The sequence below is a fragment of the Gymnoscopelus microlampas genome, assembly GCF_963454915.1.
Source record: "Gymnoscopelus microlampas genome assembly, chromosome: 7".
NCBI lineage: Eukaryota > Metazoa > Chordata > Actinopteri > Myctophiformes > Myctophidae > Gymnoscopelus > Gymnoscopelus microlampas.
Genome location: NC_139944.1, coordinates 18,262,563 through 18,287,606, shown reverse-complemented (window position 1 = coordinate 18,287,606; position 25,044 = coordinate 18,262,563). Strand labels below are relative to the sequence as shown.

Here is a 25,044-nt window from a genome sequence, read left to right as displayed (position 1 = left end):
TTTTAATCATTCATCGAAATCACCCGTCCTTGGTTCTGGTGACGGATATTGTCCTTCTAATGCGTGAGGGTGGGGGCCATGTTTTTTTTACACTTTTTAGGGGAAATGAAACAAATTAAATACAATAAATACTTTTTTTTTTAAATGAATGAAAAAGGTAATCGAAAAAACATGACCCCACACGTATTAGGAGGGCAGTATGAGTGATCAGAACCAAGGAAGGGTGTTTTCGATGAATCTATCATGGTTATAATAGAGTTTGAATGCTTCATGCCTCACATACCAGGAGGACAGCACTGCACTGCCCGGCTTTCCTCCGTGGTGGAGAATAGTGCTCGGCGCTGGCATTGCCTGGGGGGGATGATTCATGATTCTGTCACTATCGGTACATAACTCGAACGCCACTGAGTCGACTCTGGCGGACTTTGCAACGTTCGGCACGGCGACTCGCTCGGCGGTGCTTCTCGTTGCTCAAGTCCGCCAGAGACGGCGCGCCTCCAAGTAACATTGTAACAGTTTTTTGCCCAACTTCCTAACTTAATATTAGGGGCTGTAGTCTGTTCTCACCAAACGGGCCGAGTGGTCCACCTTGCTGGGGGCGACCAAAAACTTTGCCCAGACCTAACCTTAATCCTAATTAATAAAATAATTTGCGACGCGTATTTTATGATAAATAAACAGTGCGATGAGAAGGATTCGATCCCGAGGCGCAGGGATTGATAGGCTAATGTTTAACGTTGACGCCACGGTGCCATCTAGTAGTGCAGGGGTTTTAGGAGTTATTTAAAGTGGTCCGCTCATGTGAGAGGCAGTTCCGCGTGCGTCACAGAAGGGGGGTGTCGCCAATTGTTACTGAGATCGGGTGGGAAATACCCGTTTGCGTCTAGACTAAGGTCTGGCAACCATTTTGACATGTATGCCATGTTTTTATTTTCTTGATAGTCAGTGTGCCAAATCAACATTAAGTTTAATTATGAAACCACATCAACATAAAATATTTCCAACCGAATTTGATTGTCCAAATACAGTAGCCTACATAACAACCTTTATTTATTGATCATTAGACTAGGAGCAATAACCCCAATTATCTCTCAGACTCCCACCCCAGTCAGAGTTCAGAGTTTGAATGGATGTAGAATTATGTGCAGGATGTAATTTACATACAAGTATGAGGGGACTTGATGTATTTAACTAAATGTATTAAAATATTGTCTTTTAAAATAAAAATCCTCTCTCTCACACTTATGCCAGTGTGCCAGTGATCACCCGCCCCTGTGCCAATGTTGGCAACCGTGCCTAAGAAGTCGTCCGGGGTGACTTTTCTCCGCTTTGTCTCTGGATGCTGTGCAAGGATTTTAGCTCTTGCAACAGAAAATACGTAACCCCACTTGAACCCCAGCATCCATTATTCTGGGAGGAGGGAACATTAGCCAAAAAAAATAAATAGCAGATCTGCAAGCCTATACACCGGACTATACCAGTGATATCTTGCAATCTAAAAACCTAATTGATGTACTGCCTTTTAAAAAAGACGGCACCGCTTGTTTAGATTTTTGGGTAATCTTGTAAAAGTATATGTTTTTTCTCAAATGTGGACTGTGGAAAAACAACATGTCTGGAGAGAATTGCACAAAATGAGGGCAAACACCTTAAATGACCCAAATGTGACTCATGCAGACACCTAAAGGGAATCACAATGAAGTGTGTTATGCCACCAGCCTACCTTGTTTCCCCTCCACAGTTACCCGAACAACACAAGTCACAGCCTGAGAGAGAGAGAGAGAGAGAGGCTAAATATAACTCTCTCTGTCGCTCTATTTCTGAGAGACTGTTTTGTTTTGATGCCTTCTTCTTCCTTACCTCTGGTGCTGCCCTCTTGTGAGAGAAATCAGATTAAAGACAGAACTGAAGCCGACGTCTTGTCGAAGAAGGGTCACCAGAATTAGCACAATATCTGCATGTGAAAAGGTGAAAGAAAAGTCTTCAGATTCAGACTTGAATTCATGGAGATTTTTTTGTTTTTGCCGGCGGCGGCTCCGGTAGGAGACTCAAAGTGTCAACTTTGAGTCTCCTACCGGAGACATTAGCATCTTTCCGCCGGTCATCAAATTATTGGCTAGGAATGCGACAAAAACTAAAATAATCTCCATGAATTCAAAGCTTCATGGGGTGTGTAATTGATAGAAAATAAGTAATTTTGGGGGTGAACTATCCCTTTAATTAGACAGAGTTTACCTCAGTTCTTATCTGACAGTGAATTGACCCCAATACTGTTGTATCTTCATATTTGTTATTAATTCACAAATCAATTATCAATTGTGGAATCCCAAAGGCTACAGGTGATCAGTTTTAGTATATCCCATACTGCAGTGGTTCACAAAGTGGGATCCGGGGACCCCCAGGGGTCCTTGGGAGGGTTCCAGGGGGTCCCCAGCAAAATGTGTTAATAGAGCATCACATTCATTTTAACCACTTTATCCATTTATACATTGGCCATTCATAGATTGCAGATGTACAAGCTCGCAGCACGGCACGAATTGACAAACTTGTACATCTGCAATTTTGATATAGGCCTATATATTTTTTTCCTCTCAGCATGTAACAATTAGCTAAAAAATAGCAGACCTACAAGCTCTTGTATTTTTGGGCGAAGATAGTTTGTGTAGACGAAAAAAGAGGTCCAAGTAGAGAGCCAATTCATGTCCAGTCTAGAGGGTTTAAGTGGTTAAAATATAGGTTTAAGAACATGAGGAAAGACTTTCCGAGTGAATTTACGAAACGTAATAATAACATATTACTATGTATTAAGAAATTCTTAATACATAGTAATATGTTATTATTACAAGTTTGTCATTGCAGATGTACAAGTTTGTTATTTTTGTCCTAATCATTAGGACAAAAATAACAAGTGTGAGACAACGGAAGAGAAGAGAAGAGAAGAGAAGAGAAGAGAAGAGAAGAGAAGAGAAGAGAAGAGAAGAGAAGAGAAGAGAAGAGAAGAGAAGAGAAGAGAAGAGAAGAGAAGAGAAGAGAAGAGAAGCCCCCGGTCGGTCGTTGTGATACAAACATTAATGTTACCCCACGCAGAGATTGGTGTAAAGCTCTCTCTCTCTCCGGGTGTTTCTAGGCAGAACTACGCGTCCCGCGCCAGCCTTCTGCCTCCCAAAGATTATTCATTTACGAAGATACGCCATCCCACACATGGTACACAAAAGTGGGGCAGAAAAAACTCGATTACAAAGTGGGAAAAAAAGTAATTTTAGTGTCAGAACGTTTGGAAGAGTGTGTCTTCTTGTGAAGAATGGGTCCACTATTTAGTTCAGTGACCAAAAGGCTAAATAATGGCTCAGAAGCTGTGCTCAGTGCTCACATTCACGTATCCCATTGGAATGATGATCTACTTCTGGTCTCCTCAAGAGGCGGCAACCTACGTCACACAGATACAGGAGCAGTGTTGCCTGGTTTTGTAAAAGAAACACGCAACCAGTTATATGAAAACAAACCCCAAAAGAAGCGAGCCTATAATAATAATAAGCCGACGTGGCAACACTGCACATGAGTCAGGAAGTAAAGCATGGACAGCGTGTCTTGCTTTTCCAATGTTTGTCTTAGCTTTCTTTGCCCCCTCCCCTCCCTGTTGCAGTGACGTCACGCAGAGTGCCAGCTAATGTGAAAGTGTCAACAAACTAAAGACGTCACGCGGCCAATCCGCGCCGTGATTGGATGACAATTGGAATCCAACCGACGCCGTGCGCGGCGAAGGAGGTGGGAGCGGGGCGAGTGGAGGGAGCGGGTGCGCGCGCTGGTTGTTGCTATGCAGGGTTTGGTTTTGAATGAAAAGCCATGTATGTGTAGTAGAGAGGCTTTTCCACTTGTTTTCCTTTCACGTTGGTGCGTACTACATCAAGGCGCACGCACGTACGGACGCGCACCCCCCCCCCCCCCCCCCCCCACACACACACACACACACACACACACACACACACACACACACACACACACACACACAGGACAGATGTGGGCTGTGTGTGAGCTCAGTCAGAACATTATAGATATCCTGACGGAAACAGGCAGGAGGATTGCATACAATTAACAACTGCACTGCAGAGTAGTCCTATACCTGTAGGCTGCTACAAACCAGGGGTTTTGAAACATACATAACATTTTGTTTGACTTGGTTACACAGATACATATTGTGAAAATAGCAGATCTACAAGCTGATGCAACTTTATTTTCCATTCATGGGAATTTTGTTTTCACGGTAGAAAGGTATAGGCTACCTGAATCAACAGCAGAAAAGCAGAGGCAAAGACTGACTACTTTATCAGACAGACAGAGACAGTACAGCTATTATCAAAAATTAAATTTTAAACTTAAACAGATAGATACATTTGTATCAATACAAGTTAATGTATCAATGTTAAGGTTAACCACTACAACCCTAGCATCAGTATTGTGGGGAAAGCTTTCGCAGAAAATAGCAGATCGACAAGCTCAAAATGTGTCCCGCTGTGACACGTTGTGAGCTTGTCGATCTGCTATTTTCTGCAAAAGCTTTCGCCACAATAACAGAAAATATACTACCATAGAGCCCTGAGGGACTATTATTATTATTATTATTATTATTATTAGAATAGCCACTGCTGAGTCAGGGACTAATGGGGCTCTTTCATCTTGAAATAAATAAACAAACAAAAAAGGCTTGGGGGACCACGCACACACACACACACACACGCACGCACGCACGCACGCACGCACGCACGCGCACACGCACACACACACGCACACGCACACGCACACGCACACACACACAATGTCTCCTATGACAACCACCTAGCCAATCAGAGCGTCGCGACCGTCTGGAGATGGGATCCTATTGGACGTGGCGGCGGCCATAGTACGTACTGCGCCATGACGTTGACGCTACTGATCTGCGTTGCCATGTCGGTTTATTATAAGCGACTTTGGGCTTATTTTTCTGTAAAGTTGCTTGTAAAAATTGGTAGTTGCGGGTTGCAGTTTTGTGGGCTTGTTTCTAAAGTGGACTTGCTTATTTAGGCTTGCTTCCAATTTTTTTAATTATTATTTAAACCAGTGGTTCTCAAATATTTTCACGAAAATGTTTTGTGGCAGAGAGCATTTGTGTTGTTAGACTGTTTCAAAAAAACATTCCAAACATTCCACATTTTATTGCAAGAGTTTTTGAACATAGCAGCTCACGACAACGTTGTTTTAAAATAGCCGGCGCATATTTATATGGTAGGTTCAAAGTGCTCATGTGGCCTAAAGTTAGGCCAGTACTAACCTCGCGTCACCAGTCTTTCCACCTCGGAGGAAAAGGCCAGTACATGACTTCTTTTGTGCTTGTTTTCCTAGCCCTGGTTGCTTATTTCTCTCTCAAAATCTGGCAACACTGCTGCTGATGCGGAAGTGAAACACGTGAGGTTTGTAAGCAACACGCATGTGAAGGAGGCCGCGACGAAACCAGCCTTCTCTCTCCTTCCTCAGGTAAATATACCGCTGTCTGAGCATATTATATCAGTAGAATTAAACAATGAGTACCCGCTGTTATGTCCTAACGTCTCCTTGTGTCCATTTTGATCAGATAATGTCTAGTAAACTGTGGTGGAACTCTTGTAAAGCTCGCTAACCAGATAGCCCGGCGCGGTTCCATAACTGTCTGCAGTACATTTCAATTCAAAGGAGCGTCATTGGCATGAGAAAACATACGTTTACGCTACCAAAGCAAGTGTCAAAATGTAATAATAGTTTAAGAAAATGGGGAAAGTATATGCACTGCAGTCATATAGCCCGAGATGAGCTATCGTGGTGAGGTTCCAAACGGGGCTAAGGCGGTCTCAGAATGACTACTATCATGACATTTTTACTTGACCATTAGTTGTCACACACATATTTGCGATTAATGATCTTTGGGATTTGAATGTCTGCTTGGCTTTTTAGGCTTCGTAAACAACAATTACACAGGGCAGATATGACAAATAACTTAGATCAGGGGTCTTCAACAGGTGGTCCGGGATACTACAGGGGGGGCACCAAATCGTTGTGTGATGGGAACTTTACCTTTTTTATTTTTTACATTAAGCACTTGAACCCTAGCATCCCTATTCTGGGGGGAACGTTCACCGAAAATAGCAGATCTACAAGCTCACAGCACGTTGTGAGCTTGTAGATCTGCTGTTTTCGGCAAAGAGGTTGGGTGTAGACGGAAAAAAGAGCAAACCAAGTACAGAGCCAAAGATCAAGTTTACTAAGTATTGAGGGTTTAAGTGGTTAATGTCTGAAAATGAAAATACACTTTAAACATGAATCCAATATGTAGTGGGGGTCCCTGCTTCATCTCTCTCTCACCTTTGACTGAAACACGTTGGAAGACCCCTGACTTGGATATACAAAAACATGACTGACATTATTTAATAGCTATACTTTACAATAAACAACATTTGTGGAAATAGCTGATCTACAAGCTCGCAACGCGTTGCTTTGTGATGTGTTGTGAGCTTGAAGATCTGCTATAGCAACACCATTTCAACTTGGAAACCGTTATGACGATCATGCATGTCAAATAAAAGAGATAAGACGATTATGTAATATATGTGACAGTCCAAAGTTGTTGGCTTGTAGATCTGTTCATTTTTGGCAAGCGACACACCGTTGCAAGATGAAGTGTAGACCCAGCTTGCTTACCCCACCTCTCCTCTTCTCCCCATTTCAGGATCATAAAATAACATTCACTGCTGCGGAGTCATCATCATCAGCATCATCATCATGGCGGTCAGAGCTGCGTTTGAGAAGAACAATGAGATTGGATGCTTCGCCAAGCTCACCAACACCTACTGTCTGGTGGCCATAGGAGGCTCTGAGAACTTCTACAGGTGAATGAATGAAATGGCCACTTTTCTGGATCCTTTAGTCTCTGTAATATCGTGGGTCTTCAGCAGTGTGTTCTTAAACTTTTTCATGTCAAGGACCCCCAAATTGATTTATGTTTGCGCTGACCGTCCGTCCAGCGCGACACGGTCGCCTCGGAAAACAAGGAAGTGTAAAATCACATTTTCGGTTAATGCATCGTCCATTTCTCGCTTCGAATGTTTTCAAAAACAGCAATGTTTAGGTGTAAATGACATGGCGTGTTTGTTTACATGGCTGTCATGTTGGATACAGCACAAAATCAAGCAGCGCAGCAGATGCTGCAGATGCTCTTGAGCCTTTGGTTAGATAGCGGTCTGTTATGGAGCTCACCGGTCATTATTTAGAAATGACACACAGTTGAATTCAGCGATTGACCAATCAGAATCAAGCGTTCAACCAAGCTGTGTATTAAGTCAATGTAATGTTTCTAGGTGTAAGGCTACAGCATTGATAATGATAACACAATCTATGGTAACACACCCTGTATGATGCCATCCACTGACAATATCGTACATCCACTCACTGTAAACAGTGTTGCCAGGTGGGAAATGTTGAATTATCGTAGCGGAGGCTTAAAATTATGTTTCATACACGGGGGGGGGGGGGGGGGGGTGTTAAATCACAGGCGTATAAAAATGTAATTTAATTTCACAAAAATAGCGAGTTTATTGTATGGAAACCACCTTGTTTGACATGCCTGCTTGATAAAAACTCCTGGAAGCAGGCAACCTCCTGGACAGTCTTCAAATAAAAGCCTAGAGCTGGACTGGAAAGATGCTACCTGTGTTTTTAATGCCTCCAAGTACAGATCTTTACCTTCTTCAATCCATATTGTGAAAATCTGAACAGGATCCCGAATCAGCAGCCAGGGAATTTGGTGAATTAATGCAGCTTTTTGTGATATGGCTACAATATCATCCTTGATTGCACATCACACAAAGGGTGACATCGTTATCATACATCTCGCAACACTTGACTGCAATACCTGCATATACAAGTTGTTGTGTGCCAATTTGAACTTAAAGTTGCCCTTTGCATTAAAAGTTCCTTGCATACAACTCATAGACTTGGCAATAAGCCGATTCTGATCAACGTTGGCTCTTAAGCTCCGGATAGCTAAGCTTATTTCTGCTGCTCCGTCAGTAATATTGTTGGCAGCTTTCTTCGGGAGAGCTGTCGAGCGTGAACCGTGGAGATTGGATTTTGTGAGAGCTTATTGCTGTGCTGGTAACTTTCAAGTTACAATTGAGATGCCCTGTACCTGTCTCCATCTTCATTAAAGCCAGCCATTAATGTAAAACACCCCATGGGGATACTTAATCCAACTTCAGATGAATCCCACTTTAGATGAAAGTAATGTATTAATACAGCCATTGCTGACAAGGCTGAGGAGATTGCCAAAGTGGTCAAGTGGATTTTTAAAATTCACCAGTAGCTTGCAAGAGAGAAGCAAGAGTTGCTGCCAGCATGATTTTCAAAACTATTCCATTCTGTGGTGTACGTTCTAGATAGAAATCCTTAATCTGTGATCAAGTGAACAAGTGATCCAATTTTCATTAACTACATTTCCTGTCATTAATGTGAGTCAAAGGGCATTTTCATATTGGGTACGATTTCTGTGTACCAGGCCAGCTGCCTAAATGCAACTGCCCCCACTCCACTTTCCTGACACTCGGCTTTCACATTAGTAATGTTGTTCTGTACCACTGGCGTAGTGGCCAAATGCATGTCATTTTGGGGGGTCCTTGACATGAAAAAGTTTGAGAACCAGTGGTACTTTACACACACTCTAACATGCTACCTGTGTTATACATCATAGTGTCTTTGATGTGAAAGCACCCTGACATTAGCCTGGCTCCAGCCCGTAAATCGCTAGCCACGCCCATTAAAAAAATATCTTCAGGCGATTCTGGTCTGGTGACGCTCTCATAGGAGGTCTCAGTCTCGGTTGAAAATCTGTACGACGAATCGGGATCGGGATAATCCAGTATGAACCAATCGCCAAAGAGTCTTTTTAAAAAAAAACTTTGGCCACGCCCCCATCTCAGCAATCGGCTGCATTGAGAGGGCTTTCAGACTGAATAATGGAGTGAAACGAAATGAAAATTCAGGCTGAGTGTCAGGCTACCCTGACATACTACCGCTGTTGTTTAACGGTGACAGTGTCTTTGAAGTGAATGCACCCCAACATGCTATTTGTGTTTTGTTGTACTTTGACAGTGTCTTTGAAGTGACTGCACCCTAACATGCTACCTGTGTTGTGTTGTTGACAGTGTCTTTGAGGGGGAGCTTTCAGAAACCATACCAGTGGTACATGCCTCCATAGCTGGCTGCCGGATCATAGGGAGGATGTGTGTAGGTGAGTGTGACTGAAGCATACACTGAGGGATGATGGCCATTTGGTCATTTTTACGGTGTGGCACAGAGGGGCCGAGCTGTCTAGAAGAGTGTTGTGGTGTGTGTCTGTCCACACCTAATCCTGGAAACCACTGGACCGATCAGCGCCAACTTACCTGTGCCCACCGTAGCCAAAGGAAGTATATATCTCTGAATATGTTAAACATACTGTGAACATTTGTTTTTGGTGGAGATTCATCACAATTTGAATTGTCAATTCATAATCTCAGATCCACTGTCCCGCCATCCCTCCATATTTGGTTAATTAGACCTTATGTTGTAAATATGTACACATGGAAGTGTTTGCAGTTCTGTTTTAACATGCTCATGAAGTGCTCTGTGCTCATAGTGAAAGGTACAAAAAAAACAGCAAATGTTTCGGTCATAGGACCTTCATCAGTGCTGTATGAGTGGATCACAAGTTGCTCTTATATGGCTATAGACCAGCTCAGGTGCTGAGAATCGGGTCCATCACGGCCACTACTCAAAAGACATCACCATGGCAATGGTGGGGTGTGGACATAACAACATTACAAAGCAAGACCTCCGCACCTATTGTCCAACCCTGAACAAAGGACAACGAAGGGTGCAACAGTTTACTCTGTACTTCAGCACAGTGGTTCTCAACCTTTTTTTAGGCTGTTTCTTTTCTTTTCTTTTTAGGTATTAAAAAGGTCTTAAAAGTCCTAAACATTGTCACTTCATTGTCATCTAGAGACCCCCCCCCCCCCCCCCCAAAAAAAATCATGTTGAAACTCACCTGCCGGTCCCAACCCACAGGTTGAGATCCACTGCTTCAGCATATTACCAACATGGCAATACTGCTAAACTGTTGGGATGGGAATAATGGTCAATATAAAGTGTATATTCCACAAATCAGCTGTAATGTCGTCATCTCCAGGTAACCGCCACGGTCTCCTAGTGCCCAACAACACAACGGACCAGGAGCTCCAACACATGAGGAACTGCCTGCCAGACACAGCCAGGATCCAGAGAGTAGAGGAGAGACTCTCTGCTCTGGGGAACGTCATCGCCTGTAACGACTACGTGGCGCTGGTCCACCCCGACCTGGACAGGGTATATGACTTTATTATTACTACGTGGCGCTGGTCCACCCTGACCTGGACATGGTATATGACTACTTGAATCTAGGGCTGTCACGATTATGACATTTTACTTGACGATTAATTGTCGCCCAACTAATAGTTTTTTGTCATTGAACCAAGGAACATTATGAATAAAAATAAATGTTCTGTTTGGCTTTTACTAGGCTTTGTAAACTAAAGGTGCACAGTGCAGATACGACAAATAACTTGCATAATGTAATAACTTTATACTTAAAGAAACAAACATGAATAGTGGACATATCCGATAGAGCTCAGAACGCGTCCCATCTGCTTGTAGATCTGCTATTTCCAAAAAATATATATATATGGTAAGGATTATGACGATTATGCAAAAGAATATTGCGATTATCTCAAATAATTGCCATTAGGCGATTATGTAATGATTGTGACAGGCCTACTTGAACCCTAACATCCCTATTCTGGTCGAATTGAGCTGTGTAAAGGGAAAAGCACCAATATTCAGAAAACACACTCACTGTCTCTCCCTGTACAGGAAACGGAGGAGATCCTAGCAGACACCCTGAAGGTGGAGGTGTTTCGTCAGACGGTGGCGGAGCAGGTGCTGGTGGGCTCCTACTGTGCCTTCTCCAACCAGGGTGGACTGGTCCACCCCAAGACCTCCATAGAGGACCAGGACGAGCTGTCATCTCTACTCCAAGTTCCCCTGGTGGTGAGTGTGTGAGACCGGTTCTGTCCTGTCCGGTTCTGGCTGGCTGTCTGAGCACGTTTTAGATGTAGTGTGTCCGAGACGATGGCGGCGTCGTCCACCGACCGGCCCACCCACCCATTGGGCAATTGTAATGTAGTTGCTGTCGGGCCGAAACCTCTTCTCTCCATATTCGACCTTTTTGTGTTAATTCGTAAATGAACGCCCTACTTGATCATACTACAGCGTCTCACAATGGCATCAAAAGTAGCAGATCTGCAAGCTCGAAGCGGTTTGCGAAGCGACACGTTTTGAGCTTGTAGATCTGCTACTTATGCTATTTTTGAATCCTGAAAAGTAACAGTTTTGGACATATGAGGTTTCCGCCCGACAGACGATATAGGATCGTGACAGGCCTAGCCCAAGATATGGACGCCAGGTTGAAAGTGGTTTACATTCGTCCCTCCATTGTGTCCCCAACCACAGGCCGGTACAGTTAACAGAGGCAGCGAGGTGATCGCGGCGGGCATGGTGGTCAACGACTGGTGTGCGTTCTGCGGCCTGGACACCACCAGCACCGAGCTGTCCGTCATCGAGAGCGTCTTCAAGCTGAGCGACGACGCCCAGCCCTCCGCCATCGCCACAACCATGAGAGACTCGCTGATTGACAGGTAAAAACCACACGCCCCTCTTACCGCAGAAATACACATAGTGCCAATCTACGAGCACGCAACGCGCTTGGAGACGGTCCATTTTTTACTGCACAACACCGTTGTGTAACACAGCATAAGGCACAGCACTCCCACACAAGCAAAACACATGTAACATAAATCACCAAATGAACACCATGACGCACCACTACACATAGCTGTGTGTGTTACAATTAAGAGTTAATTTGTTAAAACTACTTCATGCTGACTTTTGCACCTAATTCCTCAGCATAATAGAGTTTTTATACATTAACTAATCAATTATTTGACTACTAGAAAGTCACCAACAAATTTGAGGGCATTTAATGTTAATTGAGCCACAAATCATGATCACACTGGAGTTTACTGTGTATGTCATTTTCTGTTCACAGCTTCAGCCATATAATAATGGCTTCATTTGTAGATCTTACTTTTTTCTGTTGTGAATGTAAAAAAAAAAACTGTATATTTGAACCCTTTGGCCTCCTTCTCGTCCCCTACAGCCTGACATAAACGGTGTCCACTGCCCTGCCGTTGTGAAGATTTGTGCTGCGACACGTCTGCCCAGGTCTGAGAGATGGACACCAACAACAAGCTGCTATAAGACCTTAAAGCTTGGGACCTAAACATTCAAACTTGCATCACATGATGGTGTCACTTGCCAAAATGTTTGGCAAGTGACACCATCGTTGTGTCAATCATAAATTAAGCTTCTATTTCTATCAAAACACCTCCTTCCACGACCACCACTTTTTTTTTTTGTCACAGTTCGAATTTCTGATGGAAGCGTTGAGGTTAAAACCTTTTAGTGACCTCACCAAAAAATGGATGCAGTCTCAAACAATCTTGACATCATTATCACCTCTTTAAAGGCCCACAGTGCTCTGCAAAATTCAACAATGTTCCCCAGCTGCTTCCGGACCTCAGAATGAGTACAGGGACAGTACAGTATGTGGAGCAGTCAAATCAGTATCATATGAATGACTTCTTTGTCTATTTTTAGAGGTAAGAAAAATAAATGTGAGCATTATATTTGTGGCCTAAATGTTGAAGAAAAAATAACTCAATGGTGTGAATTCCAAACAGAAACTCGACATTCGGTTATGTGCAGTTTGGGCAAATGTAGAATGTTTTGTTTGTTTTTTATGTCAAGTCTTTGTGTCATTGGCTGAAAATGAAGCTTCACCTGGGGAACTGGTTACATGGATGAGATGAATGGGGATCAAGCCTCTCTCTTCGGACCTGTCTTGTAAACTCGCTCATCCATGCATTCATGTGTCTTTTAATTCATCAACAGATGCAATAAATGTTTGTTCTTTTTTTTCTTGGTGAATCACTGTAGTCATGACTTTTCACTTGATTTGGGTCTAGCCATTATACTGTAGGGCTGGTGCAATTAACCGGAAATATATCAATATATCATCAAAACGCAAAGGTTTTTGTTTTCAAACATGGATCCAACTTGTTAATAGAAGAAAGGTCAACAAACCAAAAACATGAATTTACACAACCATGATGATAGTGCTGTCAAACGTCTATGAAAAAGTTTCATCTGCAACACAATTGTATTGAACATGTAGTGGGGATCCCTGCTTCATCTCTCTCAGCTAAGGGGTCTTGGCCTGTTCTAAACTGGACCTGAGTTGGTGCTGTACTTAAAATAGCCGATCTACAAGCTAACGATGCACTCTATTGTGATGTGTTGTGAGCTTGTAGATCTGCTATTTTTGGCTAATGTTCCCCCCGGAAAACAAATGCGTCCCAAGTGGTTAAAAGTACAGTGAGTACTGGTTTTCAGACTGACAATACTCAAACCTAGCTACTTCGGAGTGAGTGCACACAGATGCCTGCATTACGCGCACATGTGTGTACTGTACTAGTGAGGGTTAAATGTCCACAAGTATAGTAGGACTTGGGAAATAGACATTAGGAGGACCATTTAATTGGTCCTTAGAAGAGAAAATGTTTTATGGTTAAAAATGATTGGAGTTAGGCTTACAATTAGGAAAGGGTTTGGGGTTTGGGTTAGACATTTTGAGGTCAGGTTTAACTAGGGGTGTAACAGTAAATCAAGCTAATCAATTTAATTGATTATTTAAAAGAAAATGAAATTGAATTGTAATTTCTCCTCAAAATGTCCTTAATTTTTGATAACTCGACTAAGTGAACACAATTTGGATACTAAGTGAATACCATGTGGATACTAAGTGAATACTATGTCAGGCCACCCACAAGAAACTAATGACCGATTTAAACTTTGTGGTACGATGGGGCACTGAAAATAGCTTCGGCCCCTAGTGCGTATTTTCATACGCACTAGGGGCCTACATTTGATTGAATACTTTATTAGACAGAAATGCAAATAGCACAAGGTACAGCGAGACATTTGGGCTAAAAGGATCATTTCCTTGGTGAGGGAGCAATGTTCACCCCTCAAGGCTATCAGAGACCTGAACAATGACTCTTGTGCCAATGTCTTCAACCTGTTAGCATTTGTCTCATTTTTAACTTTGGATAGGTGTACTTTATTCACTGTTTGCTTAACTTTAAGAGAACACTTTCACATTGTTTTGTCTTTTTTTTTTTTTTTTTTTTTTTTTTTTACACTATACCGTAAATTAAATACCATACATAAATCCACTACATGCAAAGATATATTAATATACAAATCATGGTATCAACACATGGTATACAGTAAATCATCTACATTATTATAGAATAAACGTCATGAGAAACATGTTCAAAAGTCTGTTATCTGGTTTACAGTGCTCACATTGTTATAAATGCTATGTACTAGCCTTTTCTAACCACATGATGGTGCTGTTACTCCATATGATAATCTTAGTCCTCTTCCACAGAGCACTTTGAATTGTTTTTGTGTTAAATTGCCTTTAGATGTCACCATCGCCTCCTCTGACCTCACTTGTTTTTTAGCGGCGCTCAGAGCGGATATTAGCCCTCTATACCTGGCTTTTGCGTCAACGTTCTGATTGGTCAGACACGTCAACAAAGTGATTGGTCAAGCTTCACGTGACACGTGGCTATAAACACATTATAAACACTTATTGATGACAAAATGTATCAAAGGCGCCGCTACCTTCACACAGGTGTGATTTTTTTGTTTCAGTACAGCTGGGCAATGGTGTTATTGTCTAAAAATGATGTGTTTATACAGTATAGTCAGGGATTTAATAATAATGATAATAATACTTTGAATTTATATAGAACTTTTCCTTTTTTGGGCCAGGATCTCCTCATAGGTCAGTAGGAAGTTCTCTAGATCGTTGTTTCTCAAAGTGGGGTCCGGAGACCCCTAGGGGTCCTTTGGGGGGTTCCAGGGGGTCCCCAGCAAAATATGTTAAAATAGCATCAGAATAATTTTAACCACTTTAACCTTTTATACTTTGGCCATTCAAAAATCTACAAGCTCATAGCGTGGCACCGAGTGCCGCGCTTTGAGCTTGTAGAACTGCTCATTTTGAAAAATCGTGAATATTTGTACAAATCTTTGAATTTAATATGTTTTAAAGCGAACATTTGTAACTCAAAACTTTGCTCACTTTGCTTCTGGGGGTCCCTGGAACAAAATATTTTGACATGGGGGTCCGCGGCCAAATACAATACACATCATTTTGGGGGTCCTTGACATGAAAAAGTTTGAGAACCATTGCTCTGGATGGAGCACTCATTTTGACTATAGGCCTACATGCACCTCATGGCAATCTGGCACCACAAAGGCATTAAAAACAATGTTTCAGACCTCTCAAAACAAACTGCTCAGGTTATTACTTGGCCTCACACCTACAACTCATCTAACCCCTGCTCATTATGCTAGTGTAGCAGGATGGGCGTTGGCTCCCACTCTACCCACGGCCCAGCCTCCGCCCACTCATCAGTGGGCTGATTGGCAACAGTATAAAAGCAACACACCTCCAAACACAGTTAGCTGTCTGTCCCCTCCACACTGGTCTATGATCCGTCCAGGCTGGCCTGTTGGGCTCGCCTGTGTTCACATCGCGCATCAGCGCAGGTATGTCTCTCCATCTTGCTGTTTATGCTATTGTTTTATGCTGCGTAGGGCATGGTCTTGAACTTGACCATGACCGTTTGTGTCTTTGTAGCCCCGGTGTGTCTACCCAGCTGGTTGGTGTTTTGCGCCGGGCATGCGTGCTGCTTCACGCTGCACAACTGGTATGTTGGTGGTCCTCCTTCTCCGCAGTATAACAAGTTAATTCGATGTCAGGCAGGCACTATAATAATCATGGCCTTTATTATTACTACAGTTTATTCTACCGGTGTCCGCCGCTGCAAGCGGGCCATCGTGGCTTCCGCCTTTGCTGCATTGCGGTACGTTGCTGTCTGTCTCTCTGCTCCTGTCTTGATGAACATTAGTATTATAAATTGGTAGAATGACGGGGCCATTTATCGTTTCAGGCACCGTGATACCTGCTGCTGCTTTGCGGGGTTTGAATTTCCCACGTATTACACAGACGCTCCACTCTCTGAGGTTCCCCTCCCCCCGTTCCTAAACGGCCGTGGAACAACGTGGCTCAGCCGAGCTCATGCCCTTATATGGGTTAAAGTACTCTTTGCTGACGCATTGATCCACACACTCAGGCTCACCACCAGACTTCTGGTTTATTTTGTTTATTGTATATTTTGCATTATTGCTTATGTTATTTGCCTATTATTGCTTTTGTTTAGTGCTATTTTGTGATTATTGCTTATTTTGTGTTATTGCTTATTTTGGTGAGACTAGGCCCACAGATGGCATTCTATTATAATATATATATGATATACTATATATATATTATACATATATCACCTAATCCAAGCCAAATCTATTTTCCTGGCACTGCCTAAAGCTTTATTTCCTGTCTTGCAGGCCTGTGGCTGGGGACCCCTTGGTGCGAGGGAGCAGGTGACGGCTGCCCAGTTGGGTTGTGGTAATTCCCCCCTCCCCTGTTGCTGTGCTTTTAGTTGAAGTCATTTTAGTTCTGTATTGCTGTGCCATATTGGGGTGCCCCTCCTCTGGGTCAGCCGGCCTGCTCATCCTCCCCCTTAACCCCCCAGTACTGGCCCTATATAGGCAAATAGGTTTTATTATGAAGTGCTGCAAGTGCATTGTCCTATTGTTTTAGATAATGAATGTCAAGTTATTTTATTATTGAGATTTTAATACAATAAAGCTTTTTGTACCTGTATAAACACTGTTTCTGCCTTTAAATTAATTGTACAAACGAACTTGTGTGAGGAGCAATATATGTTCAGGCGGTTGGTTTATATTATACATATTTCCTGGTTTATATTATACCTATTTCCTGGGGTGCAACTCCCCAGGTGGCGTAGTTGGCTATATAGATATATTAATTCATACCGCCCTGCTACACTAGGGTGGGATGGCTCAGGGGGTAGAGGACAGAGTAGCCTACCTACAGCTACTTGCAATGAGCCTGGTCTACAAGATACTCAAAGGATCAGGGATGCCCATGTACCTTAGCCTGGTAAACCCTCCATCCGGAAATCTCATTTCCATTTGATTTCAGGAGTATGGAAATGAGATTTCCGGAGGGAGGGTTTACCAGGCTACATGTACCTGTCAAACTACTTCAATAACGTGAGACATACACAGGCACAACACTAGAGGGAGCCCCACACAGGACCACACTGGAAACAAGCCCAAGTTATTTTTTGTTTTATCCTTTTAGCATCATTGTATAATCATACCACTGTACTGGGGAGGAGAAAAAAGAGAACAACATCTTTAGGGGGGGAAAAATCAATTTAGTTAATAAGATAAGAATTAAATGGGTTGAAATCAAAGTCAAGTCGGAAAGGAAATTCTGAACAGGTGGGTTGTCAGGGCGGTTTTGAAGGTATAGGCAGGGAGGGGCGACTCTGATATGTTTGGGGAGTGCATTCCAGAGGGAGGGGGCAGCCACAGAGAAAGCCCCCAGGTTGGGAGCCTGGTCTTGGGGACCTCCAGGAGGACCGCAGGAGGACCTCCAGGAGGCCGCATCACTGGACCTGACCTGAGGGAATGAGATGGAACATGAGGAGGTCAGAGAGGTAGGGAGCCAGGTTGTGGAGCGCAGTGTTGATTTTGTCGACTAATACTATTTTATTTTATTTTATGGTTGGTTGCTAGGGTGTTACACTCCAAAAATAGCAGATCTACAGGCTCACAACGCGTCGCGCTGCAACGCGTTGTGAGCTTATGTAGATCGGCTATTTTCAGCTTGCAACCAAGTGTAAAATCAGCCATTACGATGCCATCAAGGCCCGCCAAAATACATTTTAGTCGACTAAATCAAATGTATTTAGTCGACTACAATCTTATGACATTCAGTCAACTAAAACTAGACAAAAAACTAAAGCATTTCAGATGACTAAAATATGAATTTTATTCAAAATACTATGACTAAAACTAAATTTAAAAAATGCTGTCCAAATCAACACTGCTTAATAAGCAGTGTTGATTTTACACCTACAGTATAGTATACGCTATAATATTACACCTACTATAATATTACACCTACAGTATAATATTACAGCTACAGTATAACATACTGTAGGTGGTGAGCAGCATTTTAAAGTGGATTCTTTGTTTGACAGGTAGGACCATATCACACCACTGGTGTGATATGGTCTCTGGAGCGGGTGTAGTGAGCAGGGTTTTGAACATATTGGAGTTTATTTAGGGCTTTGGAGGTGATGCCATGTAATGAAGGATGAGTGTTTGGGCAGCAGAGGATGTCAGGGAGGGCCGGAGACGGGCAATGTTCCTAAGGTGGAAGAAGGCTATTTTGGTGATGTGGTTCCTTAGGATATACACATTGTATAACATTATAATGCAGTATACTCATATACGGTGCACAACATTATAACATACTATTACATGGTGCATAACATTATATATAATATACTATTATTCCACATGCATAACATTATATTATACAAGTACATGGTGCATAACTTTATAATATACTGATACCGTGGTGCATAACATTTTTATATACTGTACATGGTGCAACATTGCTGTAACCTCAAGCCTGATTTACTGGAGTGTCTGGCTTGTCCTCCTCTGCTTTCATCTATAGTAACTATGTTGCACATGAAGCAGCAACTAATGAGCGAATGTTTATTTTTTATGTATGGGGGGAGACCGGGGTCAAAAGTAACACTATTTACATTTTCCTTCATAATTCACAGACTGTTTGAAATATAGTAGTCATACTTTGATCTAAGAACACACACACACACATGCAATAAGTCAGAGTGTTACAATTGGCCCTGTGATGGGGCAATTATAACAGTGGTTGGGGGCAATTGTAACGCTGCAAAAATAAGTCATATTAACACACATTATATATCAAATAAAACCACATCACAAAAGTAATATTCATTTTTATAATTTAACGTTGTTACTTAAGAACTTTCATATAATTAGAATTATTTTTATTTTAATTAGAATTAGATTTCAATGTATTATTATTAATCTTTTTTTTTATTGTCTCCGCCAGGCCGAAAGGCATGGCGAGAGAGTATGTTTTCCACCCCGTCCGTCCGTTCGTGTGTCCTTGTGTCCGCGTGTCCGTGTGTCCGTCCGTCCGTCTGTGACCAGCTAATCTCCGCCACCGTTGGCTTGATCGCAGCGAAACTGTGCACACAGACTCCCTGGATGCCAATTCCGAACTTCTGCCCCAAATTTTCACATGGGCCTTTTATAGCGCCACCAGGAGGCCGATTTGTGCAAAACATATTTTTTTACATTACTCCTACAGATTTTGTCCAAAAATCTCGCAAATCGGTACACAGCATCTCTATAGTCATTTAACAAAACGGGTCTTTCAGATTTGTCATATTCTATCCTGATTGGCAAAAAATGGCTTCCAAAGTTTGCAGGAGTGCTTCGTTTTCAACAAAATGCCTCAAATCATGAACACAGCATGCAATTTCCGTGAAATTTTGCACGCATATTTCCACTATGCTGAGGAAGAAATGCCACTTGAAAATTTTCATCAGCTTCATGGTGGCGCTATAACAGGCCGATTTGTGTTTTTACCTATAACTGCACCGATCTGTGTAAAACTTTGTATGCACACTCCCTAGAGGTCAAGGAAAAACCTTTGCCCTGCATTTTTTTACATTTGCCTTTTGTAGCGCCACCAGGAGGCCGACTTAAGTAAAACACATTTTTTTATATTACTTCTACCGATTTTATCCAAATTTCACGCAAATCGGTACACATGATCTCCATAGACATGTGATCAAGACGGATGTGTTTGATTTTTCATATTCCATCCTCATTGGCTAAGATTGACATCTAAAGTTTGCAGTAGTGGCTTGTTTTGATAACCTACCTGACCTGGCGGAGACCTGTGCTCCGAGGAGCACTTTTTCTAGTTCATGTCTATTTTTTATTTAAATGTAAGAAACACCTATACTAGCATAGGCTGCTAATGTTAGTTTGTAACCAATAATATAGATACAATTAATCTAAGTTTAAATTGGTACATCAAAATTGGTACATCAAAAAATGGGCTTTTACACCTCAAAATCTATTTTTTTTAAAAACTTCTGCTGAGATATAGACAGAGAGAGTTCCCTACTGAGCATGTGCAGAAGAAGTCTCATCCCTCTAGCTTGTTTCTGATTAGAATTATTGATTGTGTTACATTTGCCCCCTGGGCCCTGTTACTTTTGACCTCAGTCTCCCTAGTGAACATGTTTAACATTTCTTATACGTCAGCGTGCAGGCTCATAGTGCCACCTTATGATAAGAGTTATCTACTACGTCACAAGAAAGGATTGATTGATTGAATACTTTATCAACAGTTTGCAGAGACAAGCACAGGGAAGCACAGTTCAATGCAAGGTCTGTTAAGAGGACTTTAAACCCAAGAAAGCCTATGGTTTGTTTCCATTGGGGTCCTTTGTACTCAATTCATAGAAGGTAGGACCACTTGTGACAACGGTCCAATACAAAAGACATAAAAGGTTATGTCTACAGTATGCAAAAAAAATAATACAAAATTAAAATCTACATCCCATAGCTGACATGTGAAATGTGTGAAATGCTACTTCAATACACTAATGTAAATGTTGACTGTAGATTTTGTCCAGTGGAACCAAATGCTGAAGACATGATGGTGATGGGCCTGATCGTCAACGACCATGAGACAACCTACAGAGATTAGATAAAATAACCAAGTGCATTAACTCAAATACTGCACTTTGTGTGAGTGTTTTCTTATACTTAACACTTCTACTCCACTATGTCAGAGGCAAATGTTTACTCCTCTACATTTATTTGACCGTTATTTATCACATGATACTTATGTACACAAAACAATATACACAATCAAAACAATCCCACCAACATACAAGACAAAACGATGAAGAGAACATAGGTACATAATGTTTTTAACTATGCACATAAACAGTCATTTCTGATATCCACCTGTCCCTATTTGTGGTTGTTCACCCTTTCAACTGTCGCAAGACCTATAATAAAAGTAAACCCCAATAACTGCAATCCTTACAGATCTCAATATTGATGATGGTGCCTTTACATGCCAGGGTGAATTCACTCTGTAGCAGCTAGGGGTAAAGTAAAGGTTCTAAACCAATTAGTCTAGTAGGGAGGGTTTAATCCATCAAGGCAGAGTGAGATGTTTGTGCCCAGCAGCAACAACGACGCTACGCACAGAAAAGCTCCTACTTCTGGTCAGACGAGGGAGAAGCAAGGCCCGGAGGCAACCCACAGTGCCTACAGCAGTACAGCTGCAACATCTAAACTAACCTGGCCTGGCATCGGCCAGACTGATGGCGTGGATTCACGTTTTCCATTCACACATGCCCTGTGTGAGTGGATCCGCGTTGTCGGTCTGGCTAGTGCCAGGCTAACCCTAACCCCCAATTAGCAGCCTCGTTGGGTCGCCTGGAGGAGGGTGTCTGTTGCAAGACCCAAAACAACCACTTTCATGTGGATTCATTTCACTCATTGCACTTGAACCCTCAGTACTTGGTCTGCTCATTCCCTGCCCCCCCCCCCACACACACCAAACCTCTGTGCAAAAACTGGCCCCCACTATCGAGACTTTTAAATCTCGCCTGATGTCCCACCTTTATACCTTGGCTTTTGATGAGAGTTTCTGTTGTCTATGTTTTGTTTCACTGTCTGCTGACGCTGCTGCGTCTTGTATTTTTCAGTGATGTACATCCTTTTGTTGTTTATTTTGTTTCTTATTTAGCTGTATGTTGTTGCTGTTTCTGTGTTTTTAGCTTACCCAGTGTATTTGTTTTTTTATTTTCTGTACAGCACTTTGGAAACCTTGAAAAAGTTGTAAAATGTGCTATATAAATAAAGTGTGTTGGATTGGATTGAAAATAGGAGATCTACAATCTACTTGCAGATCTGCTATTTCTGGCTAATATTCCCCTCAAAATAGGGATGCTAGGGTTCAAGTGGTTCATACAAAACACAACGATTTGGCGACCCCCCTGTGTAACTCTGAGGACCCCCTGGGGGTTTCCGGAATACCCCTGGTCTAGACACTGAATGGACACAAGCTACAGTCCAAAACCATCAAGGTGTCAACCATATGCACTGCCCACAATCAAAGATGCCAACATCTATGTCTGTGGTCTGCTTAAGACCATGACCCGGTGCTCCCCCGTCACAGACAGATCATCAGATCCTACATACTGGTCATCAATGCGGCATGTAAGTCCAGTGGGCCAGTGTTTGTACGGCAGTGTTGGATTTCCAGTTTTCAATCATTATCTTTTACTTCTACTCCACTACAGTAGGCTACATCTCTTGGCAAATATTGTACTTTTAGCCTACCTCACCACAATTATTTGAAAACTTTAGTTGCTAGTTACTTTGTAGATTTTGATTATTATTACAAAACATACATTAACCTATATACAGTATATCATTTGGCTATTTGAAAATAAAAATAAAACATTTTGAAACTTTGTGAAATGGGGACAATCTGCATAATTACATAATGACTACTTTTGGTTCTTTAAGTATATTTTGATGGCAATACGTTGTACTTTTACTTCACATTTTGAATACAGGACTTGTACTTGGACTTAATAGAGTATTTCTACATTGTGGTAATGACACTTTTACTTAAGTATAAAATGTGAGTACTTCTTCCATCACTGTTATACGGTTTGACAAGAAGGTTGATGCCAAGGAGGCCAGAAGCCTCCCGGAGCTTGTGGAGGAGATCTGGATTTCAAAACCAACCAACCGACCACAAAATGTCAACCAACGCCCTGGTGTAAAAGCTCAGCTCAGCTCCCATCTCTTGCGTTTTAACAGGGTGGCATGGATCTGGATGGGGTCAAAAGAGGGAGAGAAACACTATGTGCTTGACCTGGAGAGACTGAGAGATATACGTAGACACAATGGCAATCAGTGCACCATGAGAGGGCTGTATTTATGCCTGCTAAACATTTACAGAGGCAACCACTTGGAAACCCGATTTTAGCTCCATGTAAATCACATAGTAGTTTCCACACTCCTCAGGCCACAGGGGGGGGGGGGGGGGGGGGGGGTCCAGCTGGTCACTGAATAGGAGACTTAAATATGTGAATGGCGGGATGCACATGGTTGTTTATACAGCTACACCCTCCTATGGTCAACAGGGGTGATTTGGGGGTGGGGGATCCATCCAGCCCTACGTCCTCATGGTGAGAGGTGGTAGCAGATAATGACTACCAAGGCTCTGGTACAAACTACATAGGCTATAATCACATGTGCAGTAGATGTCCATACAGAGATCAGGGTGGTTTCACCACTGGCCGGCTTGACAGAACGTACCTTCTCCTCGCCTCTGATATTTGCCGTCTTCTCAAAAGCTGCATGGTCTTCGTTGGTCCGCATATTCCATGTCTCTGTAGTAATGGATCTTCTAAAAAGGTTCAGAGGGCAGCAGTCTCTATATGGCCTCCACTTAAAATTACGTTTTACCAGAGCCTTCGCCTTGTAATAAATGAAATGAATTAAAACACAAGACAATGTAGAGGGTTATAGAGGAAGACACAGAGTCTAATTGCATATTGTGTCATTGTGTCTTCATGCTGACTTGGCGGCCATAGCTGAATGGTTAGAGAGGCCGGAGGCCCAGATTGTCCCAGGTTTGATTCCAGGCCAGCAAAGTGTTGAAGTGCCCCTGAGCAAGACACTTAACCCCTAACTGCTCCCCCCTCCATGCTCCTCTGTGTGCAGCACTCAGCTGGGTGAAGCTGAAACTGAATTTCCCCCACGGGAGCAAGTGAGTGTAATTATTATGGATACAGGATAGGTGGGCACTATAGGGACATCTGGGCACCTCGATGTAAAATTCGCTGTTTTGTCCAAAACGTTAAAACATATAATATTTGAAAAATGGTCTATATGTATGTATACATGCACGGACTGGTACATCATCATCAGACTTACTCTTATCCTTCAACTTCTAATTTATGCCCCAAAATGACATTTAACATAAATATTTGAATATAAGCTTGTCCCGCATACATGTCACATTGCGACGTGTCGTGCGCTTGTAGATCTGCTGATTTATTCATTCATACAATGTGTACTTTTGAATAGGCTACTTGACTATTTATTTGAGTAGGCACTTTGTCCACCACTGGTACTTTAGTAGTATATTATGGATAATGTATCATCTTTTCTTTTATAGCTCCCAAGTCCCATCGTGCGACCTCAGTGAGTCCAAATCAATACCAAGCAGATATTATTAGTACTGTTAGTACACACTGCACTGGCCTACAGGCCAAACAGTACAATGATATGATGAAGGCCTGGTCTGTTCAAATGGCAGAGATGAACCAACTACTACACATACATACATACATTAAAATGTGATGTTCATGTTTTATCCAAAGATACATGGGTTCAAAAGAAACTGACTGAAGGCAATAAATAAATAAACAAACAAGCAAATACATGAAGAAGAATCCAGGAGAAACCAAGTAGGTTGAGGTGTTAAGAAATAGAATTACAAACTAAATGGTGCAGGCTGAAAAATATAACATTTTATGTATTTATTGTATTCCTTTATTTAATATAAATATGTTTTAACCAATGTGTTTCCCTATCCCCACCCCCACCAGACCACTACTCCCATCCCACCCCACCCATCATGTCAGAATGACATCTCGCCGGTGATTGGTCCGGCTCCTCATGAATATTCTAATAGACCCGGAAGTGAGGCGGGTTGCTGCTGTT

General features: G+C 42.2%; 1 protein-coding gene across 1 annotated transcript; it reads left to right on the top strand.

Annotated features, from left to right (window-relative positions):
• The first annotated feature begins 5,415 nt into the window (after positions 1-5,415).
• eif6 (eukaryotic translation initiation factor 6) lies at positions 5,416-13,114 on the top strand. The gene is made up of 7 exons (XM_084063281.1): positions 5,416-5,508; positions 6,734-6,893; positions 9,204-9,289; positions 10,229-10,404; positions 10,948-11,124; positions 11,587-11,771; positions 12,293-13,114. Exons 2-7 carry the CDS (start codon positions 6,787-6,789, stop codon positions 12,300-12,302), a joined length of 741 nt encoding a protein of 246 aa, XP_083919407.1. The 5' UTR covers positions 5,416-5,508; positions 6,734-6,786; the 3' UTR covers positions 12,303-13,114.
• Positions 13,115-25,044: the final 11,930 nt, after the last annotated feature.

What these genes read in the sequence shown, in the direction of transcription:
- eif6 (XM_084063281.1), top strand. Translation starts at nt 6,787, where the DNA reads ATGGCGGTCAGAGCTGCGTTTGAGAAGAACAATGAGATTGGATGCTTC. An exon ending in GGCTCTGAGAACTTCTACAG is followed by an intron (nt 6,894 to 9,203) that starts GTGAATGAATGA and finishes TGTTGTTGACAG; the next exon opens with TGTCTTTGAGGGGGAGCTTT. An exon ending in TACTCCAAGTTCCCCTGGTG is followed by an intron (nt 11,125 to 11,586) that starts GTGAGTGTGTGA and finishes CCCCAACCACAG; the next exon opens with GCCGGTACAGTTAACAGAGG.